Source organism: Pseudonaja textilis, chromosome 2 (genome assembly GCF_049901715.1).
Source record: "Pseudonaja textilis isolate UNSWEBS1 chromosome 2, rPseTex1.2, whole genome shotgun sequence".
Lineage (NCBI taxonomy): Eukaryota > Metazoa > Chordata > Lepidosauria > Squamata > Elapidae > Pseudonaja > Pseudonaja textilis.
Window position 1 is genome coordinate 126548418 of NC_141991.1, and position 20932 is coordinate 126569349.

At 37.9% G+C, this 20932-nt stretch overlaps 1 protein-coding gene across 1 annotated transcript; it reads left to right on the plus strand.

The window, feature by feature from the left end:
- Positions 1-633: 633 nt before the first annotated feature.
- On the plus strand, positions 634-8839 carry LOC148127066 (transmembrane protease serine 12-like). The gene is made up of 5 exons (XM_087923088.1): positions 634-769; positions 2683-2884; positions 6331-6596; positions 7824-7966; positions 8595-8839. Exons 1-5 carry the CDS (start codon positions 679-681, stop codon positions 8832-8834), a joined length of 942 nt encoding a protein of 313 aa, XP_087779214.1. The 5' UTR covers positions 634-678; the 3' UTR covers positions 8835-8839.
- The last annotated feature ends 12093 nt before the right edge of the window (positions 8840-20932 follow it).

Genomic DNA, 20932 nt, shown 5'->3' on the forward strand with positions numbered 1-20932 from the left:
TGATGAGGAGGAAAATGGGAGGAGGGAGCACTACCACATTGCATCAAGTTCCTGAATTAAAGACCAAATATAAATCTAAGCTATAAATACATTTATTTGTTTACCCTTCTTATATATGCATTAAGGTATCTGTCACGCTTCCTTTTCCTTCATAATATAGAAATGCGTCTTACATGAAGCAGACCCCTAGTCTGACAGAAGATTTCTCTGCACTTGATTGTCTGACACAAGAGTTGTCTGCTAACGGGCTTCAGTCGGGCCATAAATGAGGCAAAAATTAAACGTCTATCATGGATCCCTATAACTCGGTCTCTTTCCTCGTGTTTCTTTTCCAATTCCATTCCATAAGTCTTATTTCACCAATTTCATGCCTATTAAAAAGATACAAGAAGATAAACGGCGTATATAAATCGATTACTTCACGCGGATTAGAATCGCATCCCGACAATTGATAAATAACCGCAGGGAAGAGGATTAAAACCTCCCTTTCTCTTCCTCTAGTCCAAAACCCGGACATTTCGCGTGTCGGCGAAGCCCGTCCGAGGCTCCAACAAGCTGTTACGGGAGTGCGCGCGAACCACTTCCCTAAGCCTGGTTCAACCGCCTCGCCGGCTCCTTGCAGCCTCCGCTGCAGACGGTGAGCGAGAAGAGAGACCGCCATTTTTCTTCCTTGGGAGGATGATTAAGCGGAGTTTTCTCCTTGCTGTCATTTCCCCCTTTTCCCTGGCACTGTTCTGCGTGACCTCTTCCCTTGCGAAGGATGGAAGCGGTGAGGCGACCTTCTCCCGCCTTCGGTAGAGGGTTGGGTTGGCGGTTCGGCTTGTACTTCGGGGCGAGGCCAGCGAACGAGCCTGGGTACGGCGCCCGCAGGCCCTTTCAGGAGCCTTGGGAAGGTGTATAGGCGCCAAGCGCTCGCTGTCCGCTCCCGACTCCTTTACTTTGCGGCATCTCTGACTCGCAAACTCAAAAAGCTGACTGATTCATTTGAAGTATTAGCTGGAAAAAAAACCCCACAATCGTACAGGACTTTCAGTTGGGTCGTCCAAAAGGCCATAAGGCATTTGATGCAAAAGTTTTTCTCCTTAGAAAGTAGTGGTTCCAAATATAGAGAAACGGACATCCGTGAGAATTTGCGTTAGCGGATTTACTTCCATTTAACAGCATGGCAGATCTACCGCTCCTCTAGCTATCGAGATACAACTCGGTCCTAAGTCATCACTCATTCATCCAGGTTATGGATGAATACCTGAATGAATACCTTGTCCCAAAGGTACGTTTTCAGGAGGCAACTGGACTTCCTTGTTTTTTCTTTGAAGATGTTTCGCTTCTCATCCAAGAAGCTTCTTCAGCTCTGACAGGATAGTGGGGAATGGAAGGACTTTTAGCTATACAATTTGGGATGAACAGTTGAACATCCTTTGAATAGTTTGGGAGTAGGAATGGATTTCCAGAGAAAAAAATGGAACCAAGTGCACTACTCAGTTGACCTGAGGACACAGATAAACCTCCAAGTGCTTCAATGACCCTCTAAAAATGACCAGTTTCCTTTCCGCAAGGAATATAAATTCTTCCATTCGCCACTATCCTGTCAGACCTGAAGAAGCTTCTTGAATGGGAAGTGAAACATTGTCAAAGAAAAAACAAAGTCCATTTGCCTCCTGAAAAAGCACCTTTGGGACTTGGTCCTAAGAATATCTTTAGTCTGAAATCTGAGGGTGATTGGGTTAAAGGATTGGGTGCTTATGCCGTCAGCTTCTGTCTTTAGTGTCTAGATTGTTGGGCTTTCCCTTTTATTTGTTTTGTATTTATTAAATTTTGAAACCATTCATCTGCTTCAGAGAGGTTTTGTGGCTGTGAGGTTTACATGGGTAGTGCTTTGTAACTCAGCAGCTGCAGCATTGATCAGTTTTTTCTAGGGAAATAAGGAAGCACAATGATGAATCACTAGAGGTTGGACCCATGGCTCAGCCCCAACTGTTTGGAGAGTGACTCTGACATACCCATGGATAGCAAATTAGTGTCCATTAACTTCACAGCTATGTAGGAAGTTCTAGTAACTTTGTGGGAGATAATGTAAAAGGAAAGGAAAAGAGAAAAAAGAAGATGGACATCTGCTAAAATTGAAGGAGTTTCTAGAAGAGCCAGCAAACTCCAGAATAAGACAGTGCAAGAACACAGATAGGAAATATTTCTTCTCATACAAAGGAACTATAGAATTTTTTCCAGTGGTGCTTCCAGAATAAATGGGAGAATATCCACTATAGAATGCTCTAAGCTCTATTCTAAGAAAATTAGACATTAATGTGCTCACAATTGTTGCAAATTTAACAAAGAGAAGGAATAAAAGAAGGGTTGGTTTTAGACAAATATAAAGATGGCCATGTAGGACAAAATCAAAGCAATCCATATTAACACTAGTTATATTAGAGCAGCATTATAAAATATCACAAAATTATTGTTACTAGACAAATATTAGAAGGAGGGAAGGAAGGAAGGCTGAAAAAATCCTGAATAAATTCTGCATGGTCAGTGTTTAAAAATAATGTACAAGAAGATTATGGACTCTCAAATTACATTCTAATTTGAAATTGCATCCAGGATCTATTTAATGCTAACTGCAGTGTATTTTATGAACTACTTACAAATATTACATGTAATTAGTATTTGTGTTTTGATTTTTAGAATGTGGAACAAGGCCTGCTATGGATGAGACCGCATCAGGTAACCGGATTGTAGGAGGACGTGATGCTCCACCTGGAGCATGGCCATGGCAAGTTAGTCTTCAAGTTTACCGCTTTGGTGTAGGATACCATCATATTTGTGGTGGAGTAGTAATTAGTAACAACTCATTGCTGACAGCAGCACACTGCATTAGAAAATGGAAGTATGTATCTTTTAATTTTAAACAATTTTCAGTTAGTTTTAGATTAAAGAAAAGTGTGGTAAAATTGTTTGATTTGAAAATATTTCTGCATTTTTATGAATATTTTTCCTCCTGAATTGATTTATCAAGCAAAAATAGGACTATTAGGAATGTAGAGTTTTGGGGGGAGCAAGATGAAATATTCCACCTAGTAAAGTATACTAAATTAACAACTTAACAGGATTGACTGTGCAGAAAACAATGATGGACATGTATATATAGGCAATCTTTGACTTTATAACTTAAAAGGGTAGCTTATTTTTTCACATTTATTTATTTAAGGTCATGGAAATATGTATTAAATAAATTCCATGCCACTAAAATCAGATTTTTAGGTATGCCCATATCATAGGTCAGTACCATGCACAAGATTTATATAAAGCAACACTCAAAACCGAAGTCAAATTAAACTTCACAAGTTAACAGAAAATACCTATTGTATAAAATTATTATACAGTAATTTTATTTAAAATGTAATTGAAGTAAAACTAATGCAAACTGAAAAAATAGGAGATTAAAAAGAGAGAGTAGAGGATGTAGAAAAAAATTGAAAGATATTTAGAAAGAAAAGAAAAAAATAAGAATATTGTGAAGAAAAATATATATATAAAGAAATTATTTCATCTTCCTCACAATTGTAAACAATGTTTATAACTTAGCATCTTCTCTTAAAATACAATAACTGATCTCTTCCTCCCATATCCCATCTCTTAACTAAATTGTTACAACCTTGTCATTTCAAGTCATTTCAGCAAATGTCCGCAAAAGTCCATCAAGAAATAACAAATATATGTATGATACAGCATATATCAATAAAACATCCTATTTTAAGCTTAGTCAAATAAACCAACTTTCCTTTACTTCTTCTGTTACTTTTAAAAGTCTTAATTTTTAGTTAATTTCTTTTCATTTCTTCTTTGTCTCTTCTCATAAAATTCTTCAAACCTTCAATAAGCCTCTTTTGTAAATTGTAAATTTTGTAAATAATGAAATTATTCCACTCAATCTCTTTTGTTTTTCTTATAAATATCCCTTTTAATTATTAATATATAAGCCAGCTTTTTATAGCCAATGTAAAATCTTATTCTATGTCATTCTTATAGTCTGTTAATTCTATTTCCACCTCAGTCTCAAACATGTCAGGTAATACTTGTTCATCTTCAATAGGATCTTTTTATCTAGAGGCAAACATACATAAAATTAACTTCTCGGTCCATTGATCAAAAAGATTTTTCAATATGACCAATTTTGCTTCGTTGTAAATCAAAATTGAATATTCTTTTCCTTTAATTGTAATTTTTAATTCCTTTTGGTTTCCAATTTTTAAATCTTATTTTAAAAAAAATCAAAAGAAAGGCATTTTCCCATGGAAAGAATTGTTTAAAATTCTTTAAAATTAATTCCCAAATCTCGTTTCAAATTCATCTGGCCCCTTAGTCCAATTGTATCTTTTTAAAAGCAAAGTGTTAATAACCAGTTGCAGTTTAATATTTAACTTAATCTTTCATTAAGGCCTGAAGAAAACTCCCAGTGCTTGAAAATCTATCAATATTCCTAATAGCTGAAAAGCCACTAACAAGCAATTTCTGAAAGTGAATAGAAAAGGAAATAGGCAAACTTAGTATTGTTTCAAAGGTGCTAATCATGGTTTGAACAAGATGGTTATTCACTGGTCTCTTGGAGCTCTAAACCCATTAGAGACTGCTATCTTGTGACCCTCCTGCAAGGAGCAGCTGCCTGGAGCACTTATGGGTGATCTTGTCCAGAGAGGAATTATTGCAGTCTACTTGATGATTCTTTATTCCTCTGCAATTGTCAGCTCTGCTTTTTACAGAACTGTCTTCAATGTACCATTTTTTCCCTGGAAGTCCCATAAAATGATCAAATCCGAATAGTTGTCATGTCTTTCATTGGCCCTTACCATTAAGGTTGTCATAATAAAAGAAATCATGCACTGGAGTTTAGCAATCTAACAGCAAAAATGCCACTAAGTGCTCATTAGATTCTAGATCAGGGGTGTCAAACTCAATGCCCACGGGCTGCATCTGGCCCACAGGGTGCTTAAATCCGGCCCATAGGACTGGCCTAGAAATATCAAGGGACTGGCCCGCTGTTCCTCTTGCGGCTAAAACGGGCCACGTGCAGCCCCCTTGCAGCTCATTTTCACCCTCCATGGCATCCTGCAGCACTCTGCCTGCCGACACTGGGCCCAAAACAGGCTGAAAAACAGGCCCAGAACAGGCCTAAAAACAGGCCCAAAATGGACTCAAAACAGGCCAAAACCAGGCCCCAAATATTTGTCTGAACCAGAGAATTGGAGGCTCACAGCAAGTGGTCTAACAGTAGCAAGGGAGAAAGCCCTCTCCTCCCTTCCTCCCTCCTCCTCTTCCTCCTCCTCCTCCTCCTGTTTTTTTGCTGCTTTCTTTCATTTTTAATAAGTTTTCAGCAAAAAAAAGGGGGAGAATGGATTTGCTTAATGACCACATAATTCTGTTAATGACTGCATAACTCACAACCATCACAAAAGTGGTTGTAAAACTGAACCAGTTACATGGTAATCCACTTAATGACCTCAATGACTAGAATTTTTGGTTCACTTGTTTAGTGAGAGCTATCTGTATTGTGAATTGAAAAATAAAATGTAGTTTTCTAGTCATTTGGTATGCAAAATCTGAGAGCTAATAGCAATAACATTTCTATCTTGTACAATTTAATAATGGTTGGGAGAATTGGGAAAGAGAATGACCAAATGTGGTATTTTTACAAATTCATCAAACACTTTCAATCAAAGTGTTTAATTAATTATCATTACTAGTAGAGACATTACTATCTACCAATCTGAGGATACCTCATATGCACTTTAGACAGACTTGCTTAATATAATGCAAATTTAAGAATGTAGCATTATTACAGTCAGTTTTTGATGAATCGCCAGTATAGATTTAAAGAAAATGTTGTACTGTCAAGTGTTTTGAGTAGACTTTTGGGAAAATGTTTTAATATAATTGTTTTATATTGGGGGATACTAGATCAACACTGCAGAAATCCAGACAAGCATTAAATGATAGAAAATATAAAAGTATTCTACAAAAACCTCTAATCAGATTTCCACAGTCTGGATCTGATACTTTAACTCTACCAACCATGAACTGATTGCACTTGTCTTATTTGAAACCAGATTGCACTTATGACTAAATCTTCTACAAGTTATATACTATAAAGGCAGGTTTCCTATCAATAATCAAATTTCTGATTCTACATAGGATTACTGATTCTGATTTTGGTCTGGTAAGAAGCTTAGTAGTTTTGGCCAGAACAGATGCCATGACAATTCTTAAATAGTACTGAAGTCATAATTTATAATAAACATTATCTACACAGTATATTATTTCCCCCCCCTCTCCTAGGAATCCAGAGTTTTGGAGAGCTGTACTTGGCTTACATCATCTTTATCATCATCAGTATTACACTAGAGAGAGACAAGTCAAAGCAATTATAATTCATTCTCATTTCAAGAAGGAAACGTATGAAAATGATATTGCATTATTCAAATTACAAAAACCTATCACATTTAATGATTATATCCAACCTATCTGCTTACTTCCAAGTCCTCTTTTTCTAGGTAATGATACTCTATGTTATATAACAGGATGGGGAAGTGCACATGAGAAAGGTATTTTTTTTAATTTCCCTGTAAATTTAATGTTGAGTACAGTCATAATTTCACTGAACTTGTAAAATCTTTCTATGTTACTTCCATTTATTCCATTAAGTGGAAAAAAGCCTGTGGTGGCCCTTACGATACACAGGCAATCATGGTGGGTGTGTGTGTGTTTGTATTCAACAGTTTGTGCTTATATTGCTTTTGTTCCATCAATTACTGAGCATTGTATGTAGCTATCACTTCAGTTTCTACAATTTCAATAAGCATTGCTCTTATTTTCATGACAATAAGCAATAAACAATGCTGATTTTTTTGAAAAATGAAAGTGAATATTTTTGTGAATTACTCTGTGTGTGTGTGTGTAAACTTGCTGTTAAGCAAAAATATTTTGACTGTGGAGTTGTACTTTGGTAATTTGCATATCTCAAATAAGAACATGAATCAAGAAATAATGATTAATGGAGAGGGAGAATCAGTTCAAAGATCAAGGACAAAGAACCATGAGTTGGTATACAATAGTTGCATCCATATAGATAAAATTGTTTGCCACTGTTATGAGAGAAAAGGATATTGACAAAATCATATAAACCTTGTCAGAGAAAAAACTGCATATAGTTTTTCATGTAACACATGACAAAAAAAATCACCTTTACTATCACATGCTTTCAATTAAAATATTCCACTCCCCACCCATCCTGTTTCATGAACTTTCTCAACCTTGCCAGATATATGCTGACATTCTACCAATCAGTCTGGAAACTTCTGATCTTGATATTCTAACCTCTGCTTTGTAAATAGCGTGCATATTCTTCCACACTGAGCAAAGTAGTACTTTGCTTCAGAAATTCATTAATGAAAAATCCACTGAACTCATTTGCATAGGATTAGTAAAGTAAATAAATAGGTTTATTGTTGTGACTGCAGGTCATAATAATGTATATTAGCAGAATATCATATATTTACTTCACACCGATCATGTAAGACTCAGCAAAATAAAAATTCTTCTTAATCTCTATAATGACACATTGTATAAAAATATATGCTTTCCCTCCCAAATACATTTACATCATTGTCGATAAATCTTTAAAACGAAATTCATTTTTTTCTTTAAAAACATGTCTGCTGTTCAGAAAGTAAACAGCTGTCAGGAGGCAGCAGTTTTACTTATTGAGTTATACTTTTTTAAAAAAAAGTATAAGTATACTTGTAGAATCATTTTTTATTTTTTCATTAAAGGTGGGAAAAAAAATATATTGCAAGAAGCACAGGTTGATATTATTCCACAAAATATCTGTAACAGATATGATTGGTATGGTGGAGTTGTAACAACGAATATGTTTTGTGCTGGCTCTGAAAATGGAGCTGTGGATAGCTGTCAGGTAAAACTGAATTTTTTTTTTCTTTTGCCATAAAATCCTGATTGGTACCATTTGACTAATCAAGCAAATAAATTTACAAATCTAGGAAATAAAATTAGTTGACACTTTTTGTGGGAAAACAGGGCATCACAATTTAGTTCAAGTAATATTTTTTACTTTGCTTAGAATATTTCGACCACTTTGTGTCCACACAAAACAATTTTGAAATAGATGTTGAAATTGGTTCATTTCAATATTGCATATGTAGTAATCATGAAACTTAGCAGAGGATGAATACTCTTATGTATTTCTAGGTATGTATCTTGAGTTTCAAAATAAGCATATTTATACTGGAACTGGAGTGCCCAAAATATCAGTGAAGAAATTTAATAATGTTAGTAATTTAAATTTAGTGATTTAGCAATCTTGCACCACTTACCCAAAAGGAAGCACCATTGAATTAAATGGGCTGAGTGCTAAGTTCACTTAGTAGCACTGCTCTCTAAATGACTCAAAAGATTGCCTAATTCAAACTTTTCATAGTTTCTTAGGAAAAAATATTTAACAATTCATGCCCAAATAGGTCCTCAGCAACTTAAAATGTAATTGTATTCTAAGCAACATTCAAATTAATTCCTTCATTTTTTAGGGCGACAGTGGCGGACCATTGATGTGTTATATCCGAGATGTCACACAATATTATCTGGTAGGAATAACCAGCTTTGGCCGTGGTTGTGGCCGACCACAAAATCCAGGGATCTATGTACGTCTAGTTAATTACAGTAATTGGTTGAAAACTCTTTTACAAAGCAGAACTACTACTATGAACATTCATAATGTTTTAATATTGTTGATAATAAGGTGGATAACATTCCATATTTCTCTATGAAAAAATGACATTATAAACATGTATACAGCAATTTTTAACAATATGAATATATTATGTTTAGCATACATTTTGTAATATTTCACCTAAGTAGCCTGAATAAATTGAAAATATGTATTTAAACTGTTATTTTAAAAAGGAAACAAAGAGTTTGTATTAGTTACATATAGCTGTCAGAGAAGACAGAGGAAAAGAGCCATTGTAGAGATGAGAAGAGGGGAGGAAAAAGCTATGAATTTCATTGTGACTATAAATTGGATTAAAATATAAGAATATTGTATTATATTAGTAAGACTGGTTTCTAGTGAAAACACTTTTCCCTCCAGAATGGAACTAATAATTTATAAAATTATCTTATTCCTTATAAATTCAAAAGAAATGCATATGACATGCCTAATGTTGCCATGTATTCACTGTCATTATAAAAATAATAAAACGTATTGCATTTGAACATAGATTGTATACTTGAAATTTCAGTGTACTATTTTACTTTCATTTCCAGCTGAGTAACTATCATATAGGAATTTGGGTGGACTAACATCATAATATTTTTTTTAAAGACCCACAAGTTTTAAATATCAGAAAATTGAAAATTGATGGCTCTTCTCAATCAGTCAATTGGACAGCATGTTTTTCTGCCTCTAAGCAGCAATTCATTAGAACAACTTCATTAGAAAAACTTGTATATTGAAGTAATAAGATTTTGCACATGACCTATACTGGTAATAAACTATAAGTGGGGAACCCTTTGGGAACCATAAAAAGCACAGTGATATAACAGCATTTCCAAAATCAACAATATTCTTCCTTTGTACGTTTTAATAGATTTTAGAAGAAAGTTATAAGTAAAAAATAAATACAAATGCAGCCAGCTATGATTTAGTCAATAAGCATAGTTAGACAAACCATATCTTAGAAAAGGAGTTCTCAAACACTGCTAGCATGACCTATTTAAATAAATGCATTTATGGAGTTTCCATAAATAAAACTACTGTAGTGGTTTTGTTGGGGTTAGGGTTGGGAAAGAAAGAAATAATGTGTATCACTTTTAATAATTACTTGCTAGCCTACTTATCACCAGAGTTCTCAAGTGTTTGGGTTTGTGCAGATACCGAATGAGTTTTGATACTAAAGCTCTGCCTTTGCAAGATGGACTAAATTTTTAAAAATTTGCAACCCCCCTCCTGCACTCACTCATGAGTCACAATACTCTCATAGCCCTTTATCTTGTTTATGGTGTAAGTAAGCTTTCTATATCCTATGGAACCTTCCCCAGACTCAAAAGGATAGCATTTTTAAGGCAAAGCATACTGTCCAGACTACCACATTTTTTCTTCATCAGCATTTTATTTAGGTTAATAATTTGTAAACAAATCATAAATTGAAGTAGAGGAACACAGCAATTTAATATATGGTCTAATTTTGAATGTAATTGTGTACCTAATACGACTTAGAATGTCACTATAAATGACAGAGCAGGGTTCATGTATTACAATCAGCCAGTTCTGCTTAACCAGTTTGTCTAAATCTAAAACAACTGACAAGAGGTAACATATTACACCAAGTTATAAACATTTCTGTCACGACTCCAAGATGACTCCCATGCTAGTTCTGTGGAGCCACAACAACGGAGTCCATGGTCTTACCATGCGGTGGTCTTGAGGCTGCTGTGGGATTGGTGTGCTTGCCGTGCTTGGACTAATCTCCTCTGTGGCTGTGATATCCGATTAACTTAATCGGCGTTTTCCCGATAGTGCAGGCAGGCAAGTGCAGATGGACATAGCTTGATGACATCAGCTGCTGACAAGATGCTGGCGGCGGAACATGGCTTATTGCACGGAACAAGACTCTCCATGGGGAAAGTGCTGGGTGCTGTGGGTGATGGATTGGTGTGGTTGGACAGATGGGAGCGCACGATATGGTGGGAAGGTGGGTTTTGTTGTTTAAGACTTCTGATAGGTCCAGAGCCTCCCCAGTCGATTTCAGGGAAGGAGTCAATAATCACCATATCAGAAACCAGCAATTTGTCTTATCCAGTTGTCTACCAGGATTTGGCAGAGGTATTTAGTGAAAAGGAGTGTGAGACTCTGCCACCCCACCACAAAACAGACTGTGTAATCAAGCTGATCCCGGGGACAAAACTCCCGAAGCCCCGAATGTATGTGATGACGCCAAAGGAAATGGAGGAGATACAGAACTATATGGACAAAAATTTGGCCCGAGGGTTTATACAACTCAGTCAGTCACATATAGCTGCTACTATATTATTTCAGGAGAAAAAGAATGGTGACTTACATTTATGTTTCGATTTCCGAGGACTGAATGCAGTGTGTGTGGACAATTTGTATCCCCTACCGCTGATCAGCGAGCTGTTGGCTACCAGGAGTTTTTTTTATGAAATTTGACTTATGTGAGGCACACTACTGGGTTTGTATACTACCAGGAGACGAATAGAAGACCATGTTCAACTGCCCACTCGGTAGTTTTTATTTTAAAGTTATGCCTTTCGGATTACAAGGTGCCCCTGCGGTATTTATACAGCTCATTAATGAAGTTTTGCACGTACATCTATACCGTGGGGTACTTGTGTATTTGGTGATATCTTGATCTATACACAAACTATGGCAGAACACGTACTAGTGCGGAGTGTGTTAAGCTCCATGCCAAATTATTCATAAAATTATCAAACTGCGAATTTCATTGCACAAAACTGGATTATTTAGGCTATAAGATATCCAACACGGGTTTGGAAATGGATCCTAATAAGGTGAAGGCAGTGTTGGACTGGGAATCCCCCAAAACATGAAAACAAGTACAAAGTTTTCTGGGCTTTGCTAACTTTTATTGACAGTTTATACACCAATTTGCCGGTATTGCTTTACCATTAACTGAATTGCTGAAAACCAAAGGTCAAGCACTGAAACCAAAACCTAGCCAACCGGTTAAGTGGCCCAAAAACTTTAGCAAGCATTTGACAATTTAAAAGCCTTGTTTTCTCAAGCCCCTGTCCTGCGACATCCGGATCCGCAGGGGAAGCACATCGTTCAGGCAGATGCTAGCGACGTAGCCGTGGGAGTTGTTTTACTACAGGATAATGAACAAGGGTTATTACAGCCATGCGCTTATACATCATGAAAGTTCACCACTACAGAGAGGGAAGGGGCCATTTGGGAAAAGGAGGCAAGTGCTATCAAATGGGCACTAACCACATGGAGACATCTGTTAGAAGGGGTAAAGAAAGAGTTTGAAGTATGGACTGATCATAAAAATCTGGAGGCATTGAAAAAACCGAGGTTGTCCCCCAAACAAGTGAGATGGGCTCTATACTTCAAACGTTTTAACTTTCAATTATGTTATGTACCGGGGGGAAAACCTTTATGGAAGATGCCTTGTCTCGGTTGCCACAGTATAATTCAAGTCAAGAGATCGTAGTTCAGCCCTTAATTGGCGAGACTTCACATGCAGACACAGGTCAAGTGATACGAGTAACGGACCTAAAACGAGACACGTTGCAGGAGGCTACTAAACAAGATGAATGGCTTGCTCAGAATGAGACTCTGGTTTTGTATAAGGATGGGTTGGCATGGAAGGGGGATAAAATGTACATGCCGACCCAGTGTAGATAATATATCTTTAAAAAATGTCATGATGTGAAACAGGCCGGACATTTCAGATTTTTGAAAACTCTGCATCTGACGAGGCATCAGTTTTGGTGGCCAAGAATGAGATCTGATATCAAGCGATATGTAAAACAATGCCATACCTATGCCACCTCGAAACCAAGAGGTGGGAAGCCGTTAGGACTATTGCAAACCATGTCAGAACCCCAGCATCCATTGGATGGATTTTATCCATGGATAAAATTGCCATGAATTTTATCGTGGAATTGCCGAGTAGCAAAGGCTACATAGTAATATGGACCGTAATAGACTTGTTTTCTAAACAAGCACATTTTGTTCCCTGTAAAGGTCTTCCTTCAGCAAGAAAATTAGCAAGTATGTTTCTTAAGCACATATATCGACGACATGGAACGCCTAGAAGGGTGATATCAGACAGGGGAGTACAGTTTACTGCACAGTTTTGGAGGCCATTCCTTACTCTGTTGGGTTCTTCTCAGGGGCTTAGTTCAGCATACCACCCTAGTACCAATGGGGCCACAGAAAGAGTGAATGCAATGGTGGAAAAATATTTAAGGTCGTACATATCGTATCAACAAGAATGGGCTGACTTACTTCCATTTGCTGAGACAGCCTACAATAACACAGTACATAGCAATGCGGGGTATAGCACATCCTATATAGTCAATGGTACTGATTTTGTACCAATACCAGAATTGAAATGTACGGATGATGAACCCGTTAGTGTTCAAGCGTGGTCAAAAAAGGTACAGGCATGTTGGCAGGATGTTCGGAAGGCATTAGAACAGACATCTAATGAATACAAAACACAAGCAAATAGAAAGAGGCAGGATCATAGACCGTTCCAAGTAGGGGATAGGGGATATTTATCTACAAAATACATCAAATTGAGATTAAATAACAGAAAGTTGGGACCCAAATATGTGGGGCCCTTTCCGATAATGAAATTTATTAACCCAATCACAGTAAAGCTGAGATGACCGTCGTTGTTGGGACATATCCGTCTGGTTTTCCACATAAGCCTACTGAAGCTTGTTGAATCAGAGGGTGACTAACAGGCAATGAGCTCTATACCGTTGACAAATGCAGACCAATTCGAAATAGACAAAATACTCAATTCCCGCATACGAAGAAATAACATGCAGTACTTAGTGCGCTGGAAAGGATACCCAGAAACAGACGCATCCTGGGTACATCATGTGGATATGTGTGCAGATAGACTATTATGACGCTTCCATACTAAATACCCCGATAAGCCTGGGTCCATGTTGTAACATTTGTCTATACATTATAACTTACTGTTATGTTATTTTGCAGGATAGATCCTGGTAGAGGGGGTATTCCATTCTGACAAATGGAAGTCCAATCTCTTCTTGAAAGTCTCAACTGATGGCGCTCCCACAATTTCTGAGGGCAAGCTGTTCCATTGATTGATTGTTCTGTCAGAAAGTTTCTCCTTGTTTCCAGGTTAAATCTCTCTTTGTTCATTTTCCATCAATTATTCCTTGTCTTGCCTACAGGCGCTTTAGAAAATAGCTTGAACCCTTCCTCCCTGTGGCAGCCCCTCAAATATTGGAAGACTGCTACCATGTCTCCCCTGGTCCTTCTCTTTACTTGACTAGCCAAGCCCAGTTCCTGCAACTGTTCATTGTATGTTTTAGCCTCCAGTCCCCTAATCATCCTGATAGCTCTTCTCTGTACTATTTCTAGAGTCTCAACATCTTTTTTATAATGTGGTGACCAAAACTGGATGCAGTACTCTAGGTGTGGTCTTACTAAAGCTTTATGGAGTGGTATTAGTACTTCCCTTGATCTTGATTGTATTCCTCTGTTAATACAACTTAGGATTGCATTAGCTTTTTTGGCGGTGGATGTACACTGCTGGCTCATATTTAGCTGGTTGTCCACTAAGACTCCAAGATCCCTCTCACAGTTACTGCTATTGAGCCTGGTTTCACCCAGTTTATATGTATGCTTTTGGTTTTTCTTGCTTAAGTGTAGGACTTTACTTTTCTCTAGATTGAATTTCATTTTGTTAGATACGGCCCAGTGTTCTAGTCTGTCAAGATCCATCTGGATCTTGAGCGTATCTTGGGTGTTCGCTATTCCTGCCAGCTTAGTATCATCTGCAAATTTGGTAAGTTCCCCTTCTATTCCCTCATCTAAGTCATTAATGAAGTTATTGAAGAATACTGGGCCTAAGACGGAACCTTGTGGCACCCCGCTGCTTACTTCCCTCCATGTAGACTTAGACCCATTAAGGACTACTCGTTGAGTACAGTTTGCCAGCCAGTTGCGAGTCCATCTAGTGGTGGTGCTATTTATTCTACTTTTTTCTAGCTTACAAAGAAGTAGGTTGTGGTCTACTTTGTCAAATGCCTTGCTGAAATCTAAATATGTCCATGGTATTTTGCTGGTCTACTAATTTAGTCACTGTGTTGAAGAATGAAATAAGATTGGTTTGGCATGATCTGTTTTTAACAAACCCGTGCTGGCTGCTAGTTATTACTTTACTTGTTTCTAGATGTTGGCAGATCTGTTTTTTTATGATCTTTTCCAGTATCTTCCCGGGTATTGATGTTAGGCTGATTGGTCTATAGTTTCCTAGGTCTGTTTTTTTTCTTCTTTTTTTGAAGATGGGAACCACATCAGATCTTTTCCAGTCCTCTGGTAGTTTCCCGGTGCTCCAGGATTTTTGAAAGATATGGTGCAATGGTTCTGAGATGACCTCTGCCAGCTCCTTTAAAACTCTGGGGTGTAATCCATCAGGCCCCAGTGATTTGTGTTCATCATGATCGGACAGGTGTTCTCTTATTATTTTTTTGCTTATTTTAACTTTTATTTCTGGTCTGTCTTTTACAGTTATGTTTTTGGTGGGTTGAGCTATAGTTTCTTTTTGTGTGAAGACAGATACAAAGAATGAGTTAAGCAGCTCTGCTTTCTTTCTGTTGCCTGTTACTTCCTTGCCATCTTCTCTCTTTAGTGGACTGACTGTTTCCTTGATTTTTTTCTTGTTATTTATATGTTGGAAGAAACTTTTTTTATTATCTTTGACTTTTGTTGCAAGTCTTTGTTCATTCTGAGCCTTTGCTATCCTGACTTCGTCTTTGCAGATTCTGGCTATCTGCTGATATTCTGCCTTAATTGTATATCCTTCTTTCCATTTTTTGTACTTGTCCTTTTTTTCTTTCAATTTGCCAGAGAAATCTTTGTCTAGCCATGCTGTTTTCTTGGATTTCTTGTTTTTCTTTCTCAGTGGTATTGTGCTGGTCTGGGCTTCTATGATCATACTTTTTAGAGTTTCCCAAGATTCTTGAGTTGTTTTCCCCTTTAGGATTTTCATCCATGGAATCTTTCCCAAGTTCTCTCTGAGTTTATTGAAATCAGCTCTTTTAAAATCCAAGACTCTGGTGTCATTATGTTCTGTTGCTTGTGTTTGTGTTATGTTGAATTCTAGTATGACATAGTCACTCTCACCCAAGTTTCCTGCAGTTTCAACTCCCTCTATCACTTGTTCTCTGTTTGTAAGAATTAAGTCAAATATGGCTGTCCCTCTAGTTTCACCCTCTACTTTTTGGACAACAAAGTTGTCAGCTAGGTTGGTTAGGAACTTATTTGATTTCTCACTTGGTGCAGAATTAGTTTTCCAATTGATATCAGGATAATTGAAGTCTCCCATTACTATTGTTGTGTGTTTCCTGCATATGTTAGTTGGCTGGCAAAAAGGACATCTATATTTTCTGCTTGATTAGGTGGCCTATAATATACACCTATGGCCATGTCATTCTTTTTTTCTTTCATATTGACCCATATGCATTCTAGGTGGTTTTCACCTTTGGTTTCATGCATTTCTGTAGCAATATAGTGGTCCTTGACATGCAGTGCAACTCCACCTCTTCTTTTATGGGGTCTTTTGAATAGTTTGTATCCTACCAGTATATTCCAGTAATGGCTTTCATCCCACCAAGTTTCTCTTATTCCAACTATATCCTATTTACCTTCATGTATTCGTAGTTCTAGTTCACCCTGCTTGTTCCCCAGACTTTGTGCATTTGTATATAGGCACTTGTGATCTTTATGTCTGACACTGTGTTTACTGTCTCCATAACCTGTGTTGTGCCTGCCTGCCCCTACTTTCTTGCCACCTGTTTGATTAGTGCACATGGTATGGCACTCACTATTAAATGCTTGGTTTTGGTTGGCATCAAGGTTGATAATCTTACCTGCACAAAAACATCTATTTTGCATGTACTGGTATCCTTATTAGTTTTAGGTTGCTGGGGACAGAAATGTTCTGAATCCATTAATTCTCTGTCCCCACTGTTCAGTTTAAATGTTTATCCAGGAAATCTGTGAATTTAATGCCAAGTAACTCAGTCCGTTTCTTTGATGGATGCAAACCATCTCTTGTACAGTTTTTCATTGGACCAGCTGCAGACATCATGAATAATAAAACCAAAACGTTCCTTTTACACCGCTCCTTTAGCCACATATTAAACTCTGCTACACGCTGCCCTTTCCCTTTTTGTTCCTTGTATACTGGTAGAACCTCTGAAAAGTACTAAGATGTATATATAATAGCATCAACATCACAGCCCTTGCTGGCATTCTTGACTATCTTAAAAATACGCTTCTTGTCTCTGCTGGCAGTAGCATCTGGTAGACACCTGACCTCTTTCAAAACCTCAGTATTCTTTCCTAAATTTACATCCCTTACAATTTAGTCCCCAACCAGAAGGTGGCTTCTCTTTTTGAATGCCTTGTTCTTCTTGTGTGACTGGTGCGTAATACCTGATTCACACTTTCTCCTTTCCAAAGTAAGTTCTTCTAGGACCATGATCCCTGGCTTACTTAAGTTATCATTATCACAACTGCCTTGACCTGTCACTTTAGTGTCCCTATTAAGGTCAGCAAGGGCATTGTATCTGTTATGCTGGGACACAGCAAAAGTTTTGTGTTTCTGGTCCACAGCTCTCACCCTACCAGGTCCCACGGTTGTCCATGCTGCCCTTTTCCTGTAGGATTTTTGTGGTAGTGGGGGCTAGTAGCACGGCAGCTCAATAGACGGCTGGATTGGGCACCTAATTTCTGCTTGGAGAGCACAGATTAGAGATTTTAGATAGGTAATCTGTCCATGTAGACTGGTAATTTTTTTACAAAGAGGACAGTATCCAAGTTTGAAAAGAGTACTGCGAAAGACAGCTGTAAAACAAGTATTACACTGAACTAAACCAGTCATTTTGAAATTAAATAAAATCACAATCTCAAGTGCACTTACTCTAAATGTCTTATTGGTATTCTTGGTTTATAGTTATATGATTAGCGCACCGTTAGGCGCGCGGGCCGCTATCCTTCTCCTTTCTATTCACCCTCTGCTTCCTTCAGAAGCAGCCTGCAGCTCCTCCCACAACCTCCAGGAATTTGAAATGCAATGGAAGCAATTCAAATAATAATAATAATAATAATAATAACAACAACAACAAATTAGCCTTTGTGGTTGCTTCTGGGTTGAATACTCTGCTCCTTGTTTTTCAGCATCTGCATGAAGTCACTGAAGATCACCCATTGGTTCAGGATAATTACAAGTACAATAATGATACCAAATTATACATAAGTCATCATCTCCTGTGTCTAGGTCAAACTTTAAATTGACAGAATGAAGCAACCTTCTTAATTTTGTTGTTGGTCCAAAATAAGTCATTATTGGTACATGCGTCTAGTAGTAGTTGACATACCAGATGAACCAAGCTCTGCATCTGTCCATATTCACACATATGGTATAAGTGCCCAGAGATGAATAGATGTCATGGAAGTTCTTAGGAATACTTGAAGACTGTAAAGGATTGGATAAGACAGACAAGTTAGACAGAATCCCAAGAAAAAAGCGCTGTTTATGTAGCAATGACGTTGTTGACTGATCTCCTTACTAGTCTTGGGAGGCATCCATTACTTGGAAATGTTCCTGAATCAGCAAATGGAAATTATGATAAGGAGTGTCTTTGTCTTGCTATACCTAGTGCAGTTTTTAGGCAGAAAATTTTGGCAATAATAACTCCATGGCCTTATTACCTCTACATTTAATTACCGCAACACACTCAGAATTGCCCTTGAAGTCTACCCAGAAACTGCTATTGGTATATAGTACAATAGTAATAGCATTACCATTTAGACTTATATACTGCTTCACAGTGTTTCACAGCCCTCTCTAAACGGTTTAGAGTCAGCCTATTGCCCCCAACAATCTGGGTCCTCATTTTACCCACCTTGGAAGGATGGAAGGCTGAGTCAACCTTAAGCTTGGTGAGATTTGAACTGCCAAATTGCAGACAGCCAGCACTCAGCAGAAGTAGCCTGCAGTACTGCACTCTAACCACTGCGCCACTGCAGCTCTTAGCTCACATACAGTTCAATACCTTCCAAGGAGGTATAGTTCAAAGGAATGACATGTCTTTGATTAGCAGCTCAGGTTGGTAGTTAAGTTGTTGGTTTGAGCTCCGAACTTGGCAGTTTGGTAGCAAATGTTTCCTCAATATTTGAGGAGATATCGTCAGTGCGGACAATGCACTGACAATGTCAGTTTGCTACCAAACTGCCAAGTTCCGAGCTCAAATTAACAGCCTTGTTCAAAAATTATAAAACCCTATAGAGCTTAGAGCTTGATATTTTTGAGACCATTGCTTCTGAATAGATTGTGACCAAACTATTCATTTGTTTAACCTGTAATTTTTTTTAGTCCAGAAGATGAAAGAGAATGAAAGCTTTGTGGATATCCTTACCATATGTAATAACTCTCTCCCCAAATACATATATAGTAGTTTGCACACATTTTAATAAGGCTTGTTAAGTCCCCGTTCTTTAAATAAGCTCTTGAAGACTGAGAGTTAGAATTAGGAAAGTAAAAATTAGGAGACTGGTTGTGGTCAGACACTCTGAATAAAGAAGTACAACAAAAAAAATTTCCTTCCCCCGACAATCAGCTGTTCCGACTATCAGCTGTGGGGGAGATTTAGATTAGCTAGAAAGCAGGAAATCCAATATTGGATTTCTTGCTGTCTAGCTAATCTAAAAGCAAAGCTGAACCTTCCTTAGGACTGAAGCTTTTATTTTTCAGTGCAGACTCAGGTAGCAGATTGCAGAATGGTAGATCTGAATGAATCTGTGATTCTGGGAGCAACTCAGAATCTGCCTGCCTGCTTTGCCTGCTTTTGCTCTTTTTTTATAAAACAAAAAGTTGCTATTTTTTATAAAATATTCAATATTTACATAAATATTTACAATATTTATATACAAGCCACACCCAGCCAGTCAGTCAGCAAGCCATGGCCAGCCAGTCACATGACCACCAAGCCACACCCACAAATTAGGCCGTGCCCACAGAACAGGTGGTTAAGAAATTTGAATCTCACCCCTGCTTTGATAAGATTACTTGTGTGCCAAAAGCTATTTTTTATCTTAGAATTGCTTGATTCTGTAGTAGAGGAAGTTAAATTTTAGGTACCAGAGAAAGTATACTGACTACCACATAATTATTGGAAGGGATCTAGGGGCCATCTTCTGACATATCTTCTAGGTACGTTGGTGCATAATTTTATTTTAAAATGATACAACACCCTTTGATAGGATGTTCCAGAGAAAAATTTGGTCTCAACATAACACACAGGAAGTGAAGGAGTGCACAATATTACACTGTAACAATGGCATCTTTTATACTGGATATGAAAATGAGCCCAAATTCATAGTGAGGCAAATCAAGCATACATCAGAGTGTATCAGCTTTTGAATTTTGTGGAGTAATGTCCTGTTTCCCTGGCCCTCAACACCAGAAACAATGTCATGGAAAACTGCAAGCTTGTACATAATTTTAGCACCTGGGGTTGATCTAATAAAACTGCTTACCCACAGGGCTTAGGTGCCATTCATGTAAAGTGGAAATACAATATTTTGAGAAGGTTAACTGTACTGTCTAGGTAAATGAAGTTAAAACACACAGAAAATATATAACACAAAACACAGAATCCAAGAAATATCTCTAGGAATATATTCAGTAATCTCCAGATTACACGAGGAAGCTGCCCATGACATTCCCACCATAATCCATAATGGATCTCACAGGGGTGACCTCAAAAATGTTTCAAGATCTAAGGCTGCATCCCCATTACTTTGGAAGGAAAGCAAGTGGAGCCTGCCAATCAGCGTGAGAATAGCCGAAGGGGCCGTTATATGGTGGTGAGGAGAGCCCGGAATCCCCTGGTTCAGCCAGCGGTTATTTCAGTCGGGTGGGTTCAGCGACCGCTTGGAAGGAAAATCCCCACCTTCTCCCGCTCGGTGGCCGTGCCTCGATTTGCGCCGGAGCAGCGACTTAGCGAAGCGACTTCCCGCGAGGAGTGTCTTGGCTCTCCTGTCAGCGGCCCTCGCCTCAAGTAAAACGCGTGCGAAGTTGGGCGCCATTTTTCTCCCTGGATG

Coding starts and splice junctions, on each gene's coding strand:
- LOC148127066 (XM_087923088.1), top strand. CDS start 679: ATGATTAAGCGGAGTTTTCTCCTTGCTGTCATTTCCCCCTTTTCCCTG. Junction 770..2,682: donor CCTTGCGAAGGATGGAAGCG/GTGAGGCGACCT, acceptor TTTGATTTTTAG/AATGTGGAACAAGGCCTGCT. Junction 2,885..6,330: donor CACTGCATTAGAAAATGGAA/GTATGTATCTTT, acceptor CCCCTCTCCTAG/GAATCCAGAGTTTTGGAGAG.